Source organism: Vidua chalybeata, chromosome 12 (genome assembly GCF_026979565.1).
Source record: "Vidua chalybeata isolate OUT-0048 chromosome 12, bVidCha1 merged haplotype, whole genome shotgun sequence".
NCBI classification, from domain to species: Eukaryota; Metazoa; Chordata; class Aves; order Passeriformes; family Viduidae; genus Vidua; species Vidua chalybeata.
This window is the reverse complement of record NC_071541.1, coordinates 14604170-14618641: the sequence shown is the minus strand read 5'-3', so window position 1 is coordinate 14618641 and position 14472 is coordinate 14604170. Positions and strand designations below refer to the sequence as shown.

Sequence of the window (14472 nt, the reverse complement as noted above, 5' to 3'; positions counted from 1 at the left end):
GCTGGCCAGCGGCTCCACTTCGGCCGCCCCGGAGGCTGGCGGGCTGCCAGGGCAAGCGTGCGGCCCTGCGCTGCACTTCCCTAGGAAGTGGGATAAAAATAGGAGTGGCTTTGTTCTTTGGCCGTTCCCACGCCCGGCCCGGCCCAAGCGCTCCCCTCACGGCACTCCTGCCCCGGGACAGCGCCAAGCCCAGGCAGAGTCGCTCCCCCCGCAGGGGCAGGGTGCTGGATCTGCCCGGGGCGCTGTCTCCTCCCGCCCCCAGGTGCATGAGGTCTGTTCATGGTTGCTCAGCCCCTGGAAGTTTCTAGGGCCGCAGGTTGCCTCAGTTGGCTGGTGATCACCAGAGACAAGGCTGGAAGCCTGCAGAATGCTGCGTGCAGCCCTGGCAAAATCTCTCCTGCTGCAGCCTTAGTGGTAAATCTACCCAGGAGGACCAGGTTCAGCCACCCCAGAGATTTACTGGGAGCAGGGACAAAATCCCCCCAAAAGGGGGGGACTATTTAGGCGACTGTTTGCTTCTGGTCTCTCTTCCTGCTCAATTTGAAGCATTGTTGGCCCTGGTGCCACCTCCAGCCTGTCACAGTTCACCTCAAGGCCAGGTCCCAAACGGAGCAGAGGCCTCAGGCCCCCCCTTGCTGCCTCCCCCACCGTGGGCAGCCCAGCCCCTGCTCTGTGGGGCACAGGGGTCACTCGGGGCAGAAGGCACTGCAGAGCTGGTTAATCCAGGCCCTGAGGAATCAGGCTCTTGTCTCATTTCTGGCTTTTCACCCAGCTCCCTCCTTGTCTCTGCTTGTTGGCTGCTGTTCACCTGTGCCCCCCAGGCCTGCAATTACCCTGATCCACGTGCTTGGCTCCTGTCTGGCCCCATAAATCAGCGCTACCCGCACCACTCCCCTCCCTGCAGAAAACGTCCCAGCCAGCAAGCCCCACCACAGCTCTCCCATCCCAGGAGACACACGGAGTTTGCAGGAGAGGTGGGACAGGAGAAGAGGGCCAGGACCCCCAGCCCGTCTCTGTGGGTTGGGGCAGTGCTGCTGAGGGACTTTGCTCCCGGGGAGCCGCTGCTGCAGCACAAACACACACAGGGAGGAGAGATGATATCACGACCTGGCTTTGTGTGAGCTATTTAGGGCCTTTTAATTATTATTATTATTATTTTTATTATTTTTCTTTCCCGTTCCTCCAGCCCTGAACAATGCCCGTCCCGGCAGGGCTGCAGTTCACACCATTGTGTGGGGCTGCTGTGCCTCAGGAAGGGGCAGATCCTTATCACCCCAGGCTGACCATGAGTGAGCTCATGTCGGGTGAGGAAAGCAAGGAACACCTTGCTGGCAGCCTGGACGTGCCCTCCGTGCACCTACCCCCAGCCCCTGTGTTTGGGGGAGGCCCTGGGTGCTGGTTTAGCTCCGCCAGACAGCAGGAGCCCACCCAACCCAGCCGTGTCCCACCCAGCCCTGCAGGGCCACCAACCGGCAGAAACCACCCCAGGTGTGGTGCAGCCCCCCAAACTCTGCTGGGGCTGCCTTCTGCCTGCCCCTGCTCCCACCTGGGCACAGTGGCAGCGGTGGCATTAGTGCCTCTCCCAGTGTTTACCCAGGAACAGGTCTAACCTGCCTGCAGCCGTTTGCTTTTCTCCCCAACCCTGTCCAGCCCTAAAACTGTGGCTGTGCGGCAGAGGGGAAGTGGGTAGCTGCACCCAGGAACAGCTGGCACAGCTGAGTGTGTCCCAGTGCCAAGGGAAGGTAGGAAGGAGCCCTGTCCCCCAGGATACACCCTGGGTGGCACAGCATAGCTCCAGGTCCCCAGGCACAGCAGGTGACAGAGCTCCTCCTGCACACAGAGGCTTTTTGGGATGATGCTGGCTTTCCCCTATATGAGCAGGCATCATCTTCCCCAGGCTCTGTGCTGATGTGGAAAGAGCCTGGAGCTATCAGCCGCTCCCCACGGCACCACACACAACCCCAGTATTCACGGAGGGATCCAGGCAGCATCTGGGTGACAGCATGGCCTGGGTGGCACCATGCCACTGTGCCCCAGCCCACCCAGGGACTACGGCCCCCACCTGCTACATCACCTGCAGGAGCAAGGGGGGGCCAATGTGTCCCACCTCACCGCGTGTCACACCTCACTGCCTGTTAGTGAGGTGACCCTGCAGCCACTGAGGGTGACAGGGACCGGCCCATCCACTCCAGCTAGAGGGACCAGGCTGGCAGCACTGCAAGCCACCCACCAGGTCAAGAGGCCCCCGGGACCACCAGCAGCACAGGGAGCTGGTACCTGCCCACAGCTGCCCCACGTCCGTTACCCTGCCCTCTCTACGTGGCCGGTGCTTGCCGAGGCACACGGTTCCTCTCGCTGTGGGCTTTGGCTGTCCGTCCCTTCTTGGCTACATCCACACCAGCCAGGACCAGCTTGGCCTGGGCCAGTTTGCTCTTGCGGTGGTGAGGCCGGCTGCTGCACCAGAGGCGGGCGCAGTACTCCTCCACCCGCCGCGGGTTTGGGGAGCTGATGAGGTGCATGATGTCCTTGAACCAGGTTTTGGGAGCCTGTGGCGCCAGCTGGGGCTCAGGGCAGAGCAGGTGAGGGAGCTCGTCCCCTCGCCCCCGGGGGAAGGTGTGTGCCAGCTGCTCGCTGGCGATCACCTGCAGGGCGGTCTTGGCCACAGTCTGGGTGAAGCCGTGCTCCAGCGTTTTGCAGTAGTAGATGCCGGCATCGTGCCGGTGCAGCTTGCGGAAAAGCAGCCCGTGCTCCGTCTGCAGGATCCGCTCGTCCGTCTTCACCTGTGGGCCACCGTGGGTTTGGGAGGGTCCAGGTCTAGCCTGGTGTCCCTCCCATGTCCCCACAACGGGAGCAGGTGTCAGGGAGCCTCACCTCGTCCCGCTGCTCGTCGGGGGGCCTCTGGACAAACCACTGCACGCTGGCCTGCGGGGACCGGGGCATGCACTCCAGGAAGGTGCTGTTGTCCTCTGCCCCATAAAGCACCTTCTCCTTAACGCTCTCAAAATCATCCACTAGGGCAAAGACAGGCACGGGCTCGCAGGCAGGGCAGAGCCAGGTTTCCACCTGCCCAGGTGTCAGCCCCCCTTGGCCACTGTGTGCCTTCATCCCCTTCTCTCCCAGTGGCCAGACCCAGCCCCAGCAGCACCCACCTTCTCTTGGGGCATGCCCTGGTCTATGAGTTGGGCAGATGAGAGTGCCCACGTGGGTGCCCACAAGCCCCTCTGTGTGCTAGGGCTGTGCATGTCAGGCCATCTTGGGGCACTTGGAGGAGCCCCTCAGCCCTGGGGCCCCCAGTCTCTCACCGGTCAGGTTCTGGTCCAGACACTGGTGTGCAGGGTTGCCGTGGTGGGCGTCCTGGCGGCGATGGCGGCGCTTGCCGGAGGGCTGGTAGTGGGTGCAGGCAGTGCCATCCCAGGCACAGTAGGGATCCCTGGCCAGGCAGCACTCGGCACAAGCAGTGCCGTAGGACTCACACTGGTGCAGCCGTACCTGGGCCACCCCTAGGCTGGAGCCCACATAGAGCGTTTGCTGGGGGAACAGCACCAAGGGGTGATGTTGGCAACCCCCATGGGCTTGACACCTGGGGGCCCAGCCAGGACACCCCAGGGCATGCATCACATGGCTTTAGGAGGCTTGTGACCACAGCTGGACACCTGCCCGGTCCCCAGCCCCGTGGCTGAGCCATGTCTGTACTCACACGCTTGACAGAGATCTCCATCTGGGTGATGGGCACAGGCATCTGTAGGGGAGGGGAGTGGACATGAGGCTGGCATAATCCTCTCAGTCAGCCTGGCTCATTCAGAGCCACCAGGGCTTGGCGGAGCATCAGGCATGTTTTGGGAAGGGTGAAAATACCCCCAGCCAGCCTCTGCCCTCACAACCCTGAGACCTTCCAGTGACCAACAAAGTGACAGCCGTGACCCTCCATCCCCACGTGTCCCCAGCCTGAGCCCACTCCACTGCCCTCTCCCTTGCAAGTGGGGCAGTAAACGTCACCTTAAAAACCTGCAGCTCCTCCAGGATGACTTCTTCAGTCATGTCTGAGCTTGTTTTCTGCATGACCACCACTTTCAACACCGAGCCAACATCTGGAGGCCAAGGAGAATGGAGATGTGAGCACCCTGCATCTCACAGCCCAGGGAGGTGCCCACTGGGACCCCCAGCTCTGTGGTTCCTCCCTCCATTCTGCTCCTCCTGCTCACCTGTGCCAAGGAAGAGGATGTCTTGCTGCCCATCCTCGGCCTCCACCCTGTCCACCACGAGCTGGCGCAGCCGGTGGGGCAGATCAGTCTTCACAAGGAGGGGCCGGCGGTGCCGGGGGTACACGGGCTTGTACATGAGGGGGTGAGCGCGGGCAAAGTGCAGCACCTCATCAGGGAAGTCCTTGGTGGTGCCGTACTGCCGCCGGGGCTGGTTGGTAGTCTTGCTGGGACACTGCAGGGACAAGAGGGGACCAGCTCAGCCCAGCCACCCCAGCACCCATCACTCCTTTGCCCTTCATCGCCCCTCAGAGCTGTTTTGGGTCCTTCTCTGCCTTCCAGTTTGGCATCCATCTTTTCCACCCCTTTGGCAGACTTTGGTAAAGCACCAGCTGACCTCTCCAGCAGGTGAGAAGAGGGAGGATGGCTCCATCACCACCCCAGAAGAGCAGCTGGAGGAGTGGAGGGGACCTGGAGCCCCAGGAGTCACTCACCACACCCGGCCGCGGGTAGGGCACCCTGCCCTCGTAGGCACCCCACTGGTGATGGGGGCTCTCTCGGTGGGCAAAGGGCCCGTTGAAGACCTCCCGGATGTCGGCCATGCGGTACACACAGACAGCAGAACCCTGGAAAACGTGGCTGCAAGGGGACAGAGAGTGGGTTAAGCAGAGCCATGCTTGGCACTGCTGGCAGTAGGGGCATCAACATCCCCAAAAGACCAGGGTAGCAGCCAGCAACCCTTGGTGACAGTGACAGTGACAGGGCAGGTCATGGGCAGCTGCAGCTGGATGTCCCCAGAGGCTGGAGCTGGACCACCCACCTGACGGTGCTGAAAAGGGCATAGATCTCCGGGCTCTTCCTATCCTTTGTCCTCAGCAAGAATACATCCTCTAGAAATGAAAGCATGGGTTTTTTCCTGAAATCCAACTTAGTGACTAGCCCCAGTGAGATACAGCTCCATGTACACCTTACCCAGCTCATCAAAGTAGGTGTCGATGCCACCGGGGCCAGGGACTGAGCACACCAGCCGGGCCTTGTTGAAGGTACTCCACTTGTTGACCAGCACCCTCTGGCCACCAGCATCATTCTGCAGGGACAGGGAGTATCAGGGCCACGCTGTGACTTGGTGCATCCCTGTCCCCCACAGTCCCCACCAGTATCTTACCACGCAGACACGCCCCACACGGCTGACAATGGCGTGCTCCTTGCTGTCTGCCTCCACCACCTTCTCCGTGAAGAAGAAATAGGCTTTGTCATTGTCTCGGTCATCGTTGTCTGGGATCAAGTGGGCTGCCACAAATTTGGGATCTAGAAGCAAGAGCTGGTCATGTCAGGTGGGGAGAGAGGGCACAGCCAGCACCTCCAGACCCCAGTCCATGCTGGGGCTGGATGCCAGCCAGGACCACCCCCAGACCGTGCTGCCCTGGTGCCTTTTTCTGCTCTTAGCTGGCATGGGGGATGCTGGACCATGGCCACAGATGCTCTGGCCACCACAAGGTTTGTGGTCCCTGGCATTAGCCCTGCTGGGGGAAATGGAGGGGCAGAGGGAAGCTGTTACCGTGGAGTAAGCGCTGGTCCACCTCTGTGCGCAGGGTGGAGCGGGTCCCCATGCTGCGGAAAACACCGGGATCGCGTCCCAGGAAATCTGCCGTGAGACCGGCATACAGCTCCCCACCTGCAAAAACACCCAGCTGGCTGGCACGGGGACCATCCCTGGGACACACCCCAGAGGCTCCCACATCCTGAGGAAGACAACCCACCGATGACGGTGCTGGCAAAAGCACGGCTGGGCTCGTGTGGGCACCTGCCCCGGCCGGTCTCCACGCTGGCAGGGTCCAGGCTGAAGGTGTGCTGGGGAGGGGAGCAGGCAGGTGAGCCCTGGGCTGTGCCCGGCCATGCAGGGGCCAGCTCTGGTCCCTGCCCAACTTGCACCTCACTCAGTGCACCCGAAGGACCATCTGGAAGCAGGATCCACACTTTTTGAAGCAAGACTGATCCCATGAGGGTGCACAGCAGCTGAAGGGGATCCACCAGCCCCATTGCTTGCCCGCCTGCCTGGTCAGAGTCATCGTGGTACAGACAAGGCTCCTGCTGCCCAAACAGGGCCAGGCTGTGGGAAAGGCTCTGAGGGGTGTCCAGCCATTCCACCCCAGCCAACTTGATTTATGAGCAGTGAGCTGAGAGGAGAAAATGCCACCCCTGCCTCAGCCCCTGGCAGAACACCAGCCCCTGGGGACATGTCTGTAAAGGGGATCCCAAGGCAGACAGGCAGGAAAGCTGGACAGGGGGTAGCAGAAGAACAAAGGGACAACAGGGAGCTGGTTCCTGACATTCCCCCCCACCAGTATTCAGGTTAGAGCAAACTGCACATCCAGTGTCCCCATGCAGTCTCAAGCAAGGCCCCTCAAGAGAGAGGCAGGCAATGGGGATCTACATTCCAGGGGTGTCCTGCTGGGGATGCTACCCTACCTCGCCACGGTGCCCCACGTAGATGAAGGTGCACATGGGGTGGAAGGCGCCTGTTCCGCAGGCCAGCAAGTGTGTCCGGTTGTAGGGATGCAGCACACGGATGTAGTTGGCACAGTCAGTCTGGGGGGACAGCAGGGGAGAGGAAGGGTCACCGGGTATTGGTGCTTTGCCCACCCCAGCTCCCCGCCTCTGCCTGGGACCCCACAACAGTGGGTAAGCCCCAGCCCTGGTTCCCTGGGCTACCCCCTGGCCTCCCTGCCTCCAGCCTGGTGCCAGGGATGTGGGGTGGCAGCTTATGCCCACTGACAGGGCTTGTATGGACTTCATCTGGGTGGACCCTAGTCCATTGCAAAACAACAGGGCTTTTTACTGGTCCTCCTGCTGCCAAAAACATCCCAGGGGAACCACATAGGATCCAGCTGCCACCTGGGCATCTCGTGCCCACAGGCACCTGTGCACTCACCCTGTGGCACAGTCCACGCTGGCCAGGGGAGCAATGTCACCTGCCCTGCAAGCTGCAAACCCCACCCCAAACCCCTGGCGCCCAGGACGTGACCAGATGCAGGGACATCCTTCCCTGTCATGTTCCTGCTTACGCCAGGGATGAAACAAAAGGAGGAAACAGTGGAGACAGAGACAGAGACCCACAGGCATCCTGGGCTGCCTCCAGAACAGCCCTGGTCGCTGCTGTCTGGAATTGTCCCCTTCTCTGAGGGACGGCAGCAATGACATTTCCCAGGGCTGGAGACCTGCCACCTCTGACTTTGTACATTCTCTCCTGGCAGTTCCCATTGGAAAAGGGCTCCCGTCCTTCTCCACCATTAGCTTGGCAGCTCCCCCTGGCCAGCGCCAGCCCTGCCTGCCCTCCATTGTCCCCTCCACAGCGGGATGCGAGGCCCCTCATCTGCTGGGAACACCGCTGCCGAGCCGCCCCGGGGGTTCCCAGCCTCCTGCTGTTTATTTTCCCTTTGCAAAGAGCCTCTAAAATAGCAAGTGAGAAAAAAAATATATGTTTAAGAAAAATAAAAAGTTCAGCCTGCCCTGGCTTGGATCTGTCGGTGAGAGCTGGTAAAATAAACACAGAGAGCAGAACAGGGACTCCTGGGAGCAATTTGTCTGGGCCAGGGGAGCCTTGGGGACTTTCTCCCCGCCACAGTCCTGTTTCATATCGGGGCAGGGGGATGCAAAGAGGGGTAAGGTTTAGGGAACAAGGTCACCAAACCTGAGCCAGTTACAGATTTCCCACCATCAGGGATAGCCAGGATGGGCCAGGCAGAGTTGCTGGGGTCGGGAGCAGAGCATGGGGGTTTTGGTCCCTCCAAGCTCTGGTCCCAGAGCCCAGCTATCCCTGCCTGCTCGTGCAGCCACATTGGGATATACTGGCCACCACTGTGGCCACAGAGCAGAGCAACTAAGACAGGATTTCCAGAGCCTGGAGCAAGCCTCTTGCGTGGTCAGGACTGGCCACAGATTCCCTGCCTCAGTTTCCTTCTTGCACCAGGATTAACTGGCCCCTGAGCCTCAGGGCCATCCCTGGCAGGTGACATGGCACAGCCCCAACACGGGGGGAGCCATCTGGCACAAGGGGACCCATCTGGCACCCCCCAGCTCACAGCAGAGCACACATGGGGAGAGACTCACCCCTGGGTCTTTTCCCTTCTGAAAACACTCCTCCGTCTGCCCAGGGCGGGGCGGCCAATAGATCTGGAACACAAAGGGTCTGTTGGAGCAGGGAGGGGCGACAGCAGGGACCCAGCCATGCAAATCCACATCCCCAGCCTGCCAATGGCAAGCAGATGGAGAGAGGGGCAGAGAGGGGGACAGAGAGAGGGACCACAGCTCCCTGGAGCCCACCCAGCCCAGGACTCCCACCCTACAACCCCGAGCAGGACCTTCCTCCAGGGGAGATGCATCCTAGCAGTCACAGCTCACAGCTGGGCTGATTTGGGTGGTCGTGCTGGGAATAGCTGGAGCTGGCCTAGAAGGGGATGGGCTTGTGGGTGGCCGGGGAAAAGGGTGTCCAAGGGACAGCAGGAGTGATAGAGTCCATGTCCCCCACAGCCTTTAGCAGCTCTTGGACCGAGGGCAGCTTGGGTACACAAGCCCTTGACCCCACTGCAGTGACCCAGCTCGCTGAGGGGCACTTCATTTCCTCCTCCTCTTTCTTCAGCTAGAAACAGCCCAGAGCCATGTTTGAAAAACAAAAAGTCAAAGTGGAGAGGGTGAAAGAGGAGGGGAGCCACCACCCAGCACCATCATTCTTGTCCATCACCTCTCCCACCAAGGAACCAGGAGAGATCTGGGGCACTGGCAGATGAACCCATTGCCAGGGTTCATCTGGCAATGCAGATCCATCATCTTGCAGTGATGGATCCCTTTAGCTCCTTACCTCTGCAGGCTTTCAGCTGAATATTTGGCCTGTGAAGGGATGCCCAGATAGGGATGGGCATCATTCGATCTCCCAATGGCAGTTTTTTAGAAGAGTGGGGTCCAAAACAATGCTCAGTACCCAGGAATCACTGGTGAGCTGCACCACCAGTCTCCTAGGCTGATGATCATGACTAATTGCCAGCTAATTTCCCTCCAGCCATCACAGCCAGCCTGCCCTTGCCAGGCACTACAAGTTTACAGAATAATTTCAAGGTACTTCAGATGAGGCCATCCCCAGGGCAGATTTTTTTCACAGTGATTTTTGCCCAGTTGGGCACCGGCAGGTCCACAGGGGGCCAGGGTGCAGACAGACACCCCAGGATGCTCAGCAGCCCCCAGCTCACCTCCTTGGCGTCTGCACTGGCCCCATCCAGGAGCAGGGAGTAGAGCACATCCTTCCCCCCGATGAAGAGCCGGTCACGATACTCATCCAGGTAGAGGGAGCGGAAGCCCAGGAAGCCGCGGTGACCGAAGAAGAGGATGGAGCGGTTGGTGCCTAAAAGCTCTGCCAGGAAGAGATGAAAGCATCAGCAGAAGCCATCCCAGCCCCAAGGGTTCCTCTGAGCTGCTGCTTCTGAGTATCATGGAGTTGTCTTGGAGTCAGCAGAGCTGCTCACAGCCACTCCAGACTGAAGCATGTCTCCATCCTTCCTGGAGGCATGAACATCCCAACCTCAACCTGGCTGGAGTTCTGTTGTCTCTGCCAGCCAAGGACAAAGCTGCAGAGCCAACAATCAGCAGCAGGGTCCCAGAAAAGGTTGCCACCCCCAGGCAAGGTTTGGCTGAACCATCCCAGACTCCTACTGTGGCTGTGCCACAGCAAGCTGGGCTGTGCCATCAGCCCCAGGCTGGGCTCACACAGAGCTGGGATGGTGGTGAGACCGGACACGGGGTGGGCAGAAAGCAGGTCCTGTCCCTGCTGGGTGCCAGCCAAGGACACAATAGCAGGCACCCAGCCAGTGCCACGGGGAAACTGCCACACAAAGCCCACTGCTGCCACTGCCACCAGAACTCACTGGCAGGAAGGCTTCCTCCATGGCACAGACAAGGCACTTGGGGAAAGGCACCAGCATGGGGGTATCCCAGGAATGGACAGGCTGCATCCCTGGGATGGACATCACATCCCAAACAACAGGGTCTGACAGTCAAAGCCCCCAGAGCAAGTCCAAGCCTGAATCTTGTGCAATGCCAAGGGGACCCTCACAGTGGAGATGACACAGGGGCAGTGGCTCCACTGGTTTCCAATGGAAAATTACTTTCAGGGTCATCAAGCCGGCACAGTGGTGCCCACAGAGCTGCCACAGCTGCCAGAGGGAGAGGGCCAGAGGGAATGGCTCAGCTTCACAGGGTTCTGAGAACCCATCCCGACCCCAGGCCAAGCCATTGTGCCTGCCAGACAGAGGAGGAGGAGGACAAAGCGCCATTGATGAGCACAGCTCTGTCCCCAAACACCCTCCAGCCCAGAAGACTGCCAGCCACTGCTGCTGACCCCAGGGAAAAACCCAGCCCAAGCATCTCCCACATATGTCCCCAGAAGAGGGGAGGTGGTGCTGGGAGAAATCCAGTGGGGACACTGGGCTACCAAGTCCTGCTGTTGCTGGGGGGACATTTGTCACTTCCAGCAAGGAGGTGGCCAGCAACATAATGCCCCATTCTGGGAAATGCCTCTTCTAGGCCCTGTGAGGGAGGCAAGGTCCGTCCCCAGCAGGGACAACAGACACCTTCACCCCACCACACACCCTATCCCTGCTCAAGGACAGTCCCAGTACCCTAATTGGTGATGCCAGTGGCACGGGGGATACAACCCCAGCGGCTCCATCCCCATCGGAAAGACGCCTTTGTGCAAGCAGAGCTGGCTCCAGGCAGCGGTGGTCCCTCCACCCAGTCTGGCACCCTCCTCCCTGTGTCCTCCCAGCATCAGGTCCTCCCATATTGCCAGGTCCAGCCCAGGAAAACGCTATCGTCTCCTTCTATTCTTGCCCAGCAATAATATTTTCCCAACTCAAAACAACACTGGCAAAGTCGGCAGGCTCCTTTTATTGTTTCAGGCAAGGCTTCCCCTTCTCCCCCAGACCTGGCGAATTCCTCCTGCGCCTCGGGTTACACTGGCTCAGGGCGCCTTCCTCTCCAACTCCCCAGGGAACAGCCCTTTGCCATGCCCCATCCATCCCTTGGACACCTTTACCCCAGGGTGGGGGTCCCTCAGGAGCCACCCCCTAAGTGGGGGTCCCTCGGGAGGCACAGCAAAGAGCACAGGGCAATGCTTCTGGTCCTCACAACAGCAAAATGCTCTTTCCCCTCTCACATGAGCCACCTCTGGAAGTCGAAACAAAAGGAAAAGAGTGGCTTGAAGTGTGAGGGAGAGCTGGGTACATGGCCACCATTGCACCCACAGCACAACGCCTGTCCCTGTCACCTTACAAAGTCACCTCACAGCCAGAGCCAGCAGCCATGCAGAGCCCAGGTCGAGGAGCTCTGCACAAACAGCTTCAGCTCACCATGGTTTTAATTTCAGAGACTCTAATGTCTTTAACTGAAATTTTCTTTTTTTTTTTTTTTTCTTCCCCCAGGGAGAAGGCGGTGGCAGAATTTTTTTCATGAGAAATTTCAGTTGCTGTTTCCAATTTGGAAGACGAATGGAATAATCAGCTTAAAAAAAAAAAAAAAGAAAAAGAAAAAAAAAAGCTTCCAAAGGTGGCTCACTCCCCGTGGGAGGCTGAGGAGCTTCCACCCCACCCCAGGCAGCTCCTCGCACCTGGGAAACGGCCCTGCACGGCTGGACTTTGTGCTGGAGTGGATCAGACACTGAGCCCCACGATTCACCCCTGCTGAGACCCCACATCTCCTCACCCTGCTGCCAAGGCCAACCTGAGGACACCGGATCGCATCACGGGGCAGAACCATGAGCCATCCCGGGCTCCCAGGATGAGGGGATGGGGGGCACTGTGTGCCTCAGTTTCCCGTTCAACAGAGAGGCAGCCCCTGGGGTCACCTGCTGTGCCCCAGGACAGAGCAAAGGACGCAGCCAAACCCGGGAACCCCCAGCCCAGGCAGCAGAGGAGCAGACTCTCCCTGGCACTGCAGCTCCTGGGGCTCTGGAAGTGCTGGGCTTCCCAGGTCTTTCCCCCTTCTGGGAAGGAAGGGGGAAGATATACATTATGCAATTTATTTTATGTTGGATTTTTTTAGAGCAGGTTCATTGCTGTGAGGCCGGGAGGAGATTGGGGCGCCCCAGGCTCTGTCAAGTTTGGCTGGAGCAGCCCATGCATTAGGTTGGCAGGGCGGGGGATGCGGCGAGCCAGAGCAGGATCACAGGGAGAGTTTTAATTAAAACCAAGCACTGCCCCCGCAGCCCCCGAGGGGCCCCGGCACCCCAGCACCCGCACCCCAGCACGACGGGGCTCGGAGGGTGCAGCCCGGGGACCCACCCAGCCGAGGGCAGGATGTTGAGCACCCACCACGCCGGGGGACCACCCCCGACCGCAGCACCCACCCGGCACACGAGCCAAAGAGTGCCGGGGCCAGAACACCGCCGTGCCTCAGTTTCCCTGCACGCCGCGTGGGAGACGATGCCCCATGGGAAGCGGCGGGGCTGGCGCGGAGCCCGGCGGCACATCCCTATCCCCGTCACCCGGATCCTCTCTTCCTCCTCCTTCTCCTCGGGGGGCCCCTACGTCCCGCGTGGGGAGCGGAGGGTGCCGGGCAGCCACCCACCGAAACCCCAGCCCAGCCCGAGCCCCCAGCACAATCTGCCCACCAACCGCACCAAAACAACCGCACTTGGGTGCAGCGCTCGCAGTTGAGGCTCCCCAAGTCGCCACCCGGTCCCGGGAGGGGGGACCCTGAGGACACCCCTCGGTGGACAGCCCCCCTTCCCCGTCCCGCAGCAGGTGCCCCCGGCCCGGCTCACCGCGGTAGGACAGGCGGAGCCGGGGCAGGCTGTGCCCCGCCGCCCAGAGCCAGCACAGCGACAGCGACACCGCCACCGCTGCCCGCATCCCGCCGCCGCGCCCTCGGCCGTCGGTGGCACCGAGCTTTTATGGGGCCGACATCCGACCGCCCCCGGCCCGCCCCGACCCGCCCCGGCCCGGCCCCGCCATACCCCATCCCTGAGCGGCGGGGATGCGCGGGGGGACGGCCCCATCTCCCGGGGGCACCCTGAGAACTCCGCGCAACCCAAAATGTCCCCTGCCAGCAAAGCTTTAGACCTGACTGCAGTCCCCTTCCCCTGAAGTGACCCTCCGAGCACCTCTGGCTCATCCCTGAGGACGGGGAGCAAGGGGGGGAAGCTCTGGTAGGAGCTAGGAGAGGGCATACAGACCTGCCTCCCGAGAAGGATGCTCAGCATGGTGTGATCTCCAAGCATCAGCAAGCACACAGCTGTCAGGTCCCATCTCAGTGCCAGGCAAGCTGGGGACAGCAGGCCAGCTGGGGAAGGGGACTGAGTAGGGTTGAGGGGGGCATAGGATGCCACAGGTAGCCCTGGCACACCAACAGGGCAGGGGAAGCGCCGCTGTCTGCCTGCAAAGGTGCCAACACCCTGGGCAAGGATCCTGGCCAGCAAGGACCCCACGGTACCCACACCACTCCCATGCCAGCCTCCCCCAGGGCTGCCAGGTCACGGAATGTGATTGTATGAGACCTCAGAGAATCCACGCCGACTTCCCCTGGGAGCCTCATCACACAGCAAGCATGTCCTCCGTCCAAAAATGTTAGACCTCCCCCTGCAGTGGATGGAGGGGAAGGAGCGGAGGAACTGGTGGCTTCTCCCTCAGTGCTCCATCACCACCAGCCTCATCACTTCTCCCAGCCTAGCACGGGGCACCTTCATTATCCCCAGCCCCCCAAGGGTTCCAGCAGCTTTCTTAATTAAAACAGAGGTCAGGAGGCTGGAGGCCCCTGTCTAACCCGAGTCCTTTTGTAATGGAGCAGCTGTGGAAGTCTCCCTGAACAGTGTAAAACCACCCCAATTCGCTCAGCAGGCCCTTGGTTTCCCCAAGAAGCCGCATGGCTGGGACAGATCCCACACCCTGGGGCACTGGGAACCACACAGGGCTGGGAAAAAGCAAGGAGGAGGTGCAGCCGATGGCAGCTCTGGCAAGTGAGCAGAGGTACCTGCCCAGACCTGCACGCTGCCTGCCCTGACCAGAGGGTCTGCGGAAGCGGCAGAAGCTCTGGAGGGAAGGAGGGAGGGAGGGAGCAGGATGAACCCCAGTGCCAGGCCCCCGAGGCTGATCGGGAGCAGAGGCCCTCAGCCTGCCCGGGCAGGATCCTGCCCGCACTGCTGTAATGCAGGCAATGAGCCCAGGGGAGGAGATGCATCCCAGCAAACTGTGCTGCACCAGGAAATCCGCAGTGCCTGGGTGAGACCCCA

At 60.6% G+C, this 14472-nt stretch overlaps 1 protein-coding gene across 1 annotated transcript; it reads right to left on the bottom strand.

Moving 5' to 3' along the window:
* Window positions 1–1118: 1118 nt before the first annotated feature.
* On the bottom strand, window positions 1119–13096 carry SEMA3G (semaphorin 3G). The gene is made up of 16 exons (XM_053953522.1): window positions 13009–13096; window positions 9443–9603; window positions 8310–8372; window positions 6669–6788; window positions 5960–6050; window positions 5758–5874; window positions 5365–5507; window positions 5172–5286; window positions 5020–5089; window positions 4694–4838; window positions 4203–4434; window positions 3997–4088; window positions 3698–3739; window positions 3303–3528; window positions 2872–3011; window positions 1119–2780 (listed from the first exon to the last, which is right to left on the bottom strand). The coding sequence occupies exons 1-16, from the start codon at window positions 13094–13096 to the stop codon at window positions 2316–2318; spliced, it is 2310 nt and encodes a 769-aa protein (XP_053809497.1). The 3' UTR covers window positions 1119–2315.
* Window positions 13097–14472: the final 1376 nt, after the last annotated feature.

Excerpts from the sequence above, each read along its gene's own strand:
- SEMA3G (XM_053953522.1), bottom strand. The coding sequence starts at position 13,096 with ATGCGGGCAGCGGTGGCGGTGTCGCTGTCGCTGTGCTGGCTCTGGGCG. Across the intron at positions 9,604-13,008 it reads GCTCCGCCTGTCCTACCGCG|AGCTTTTAGGCACCAACCGC; the intron begins GTGAGCCGGGCC and ends TCTTCCTGGCAG. Across the intron at positions 3,012-3,302 it reads TCTGGACCAGAACCTGACCG|TGGATGATTTTGAGAGCGTT; the intron begins GTGAGAGACTGG and ends TCTTTGCCCTAG.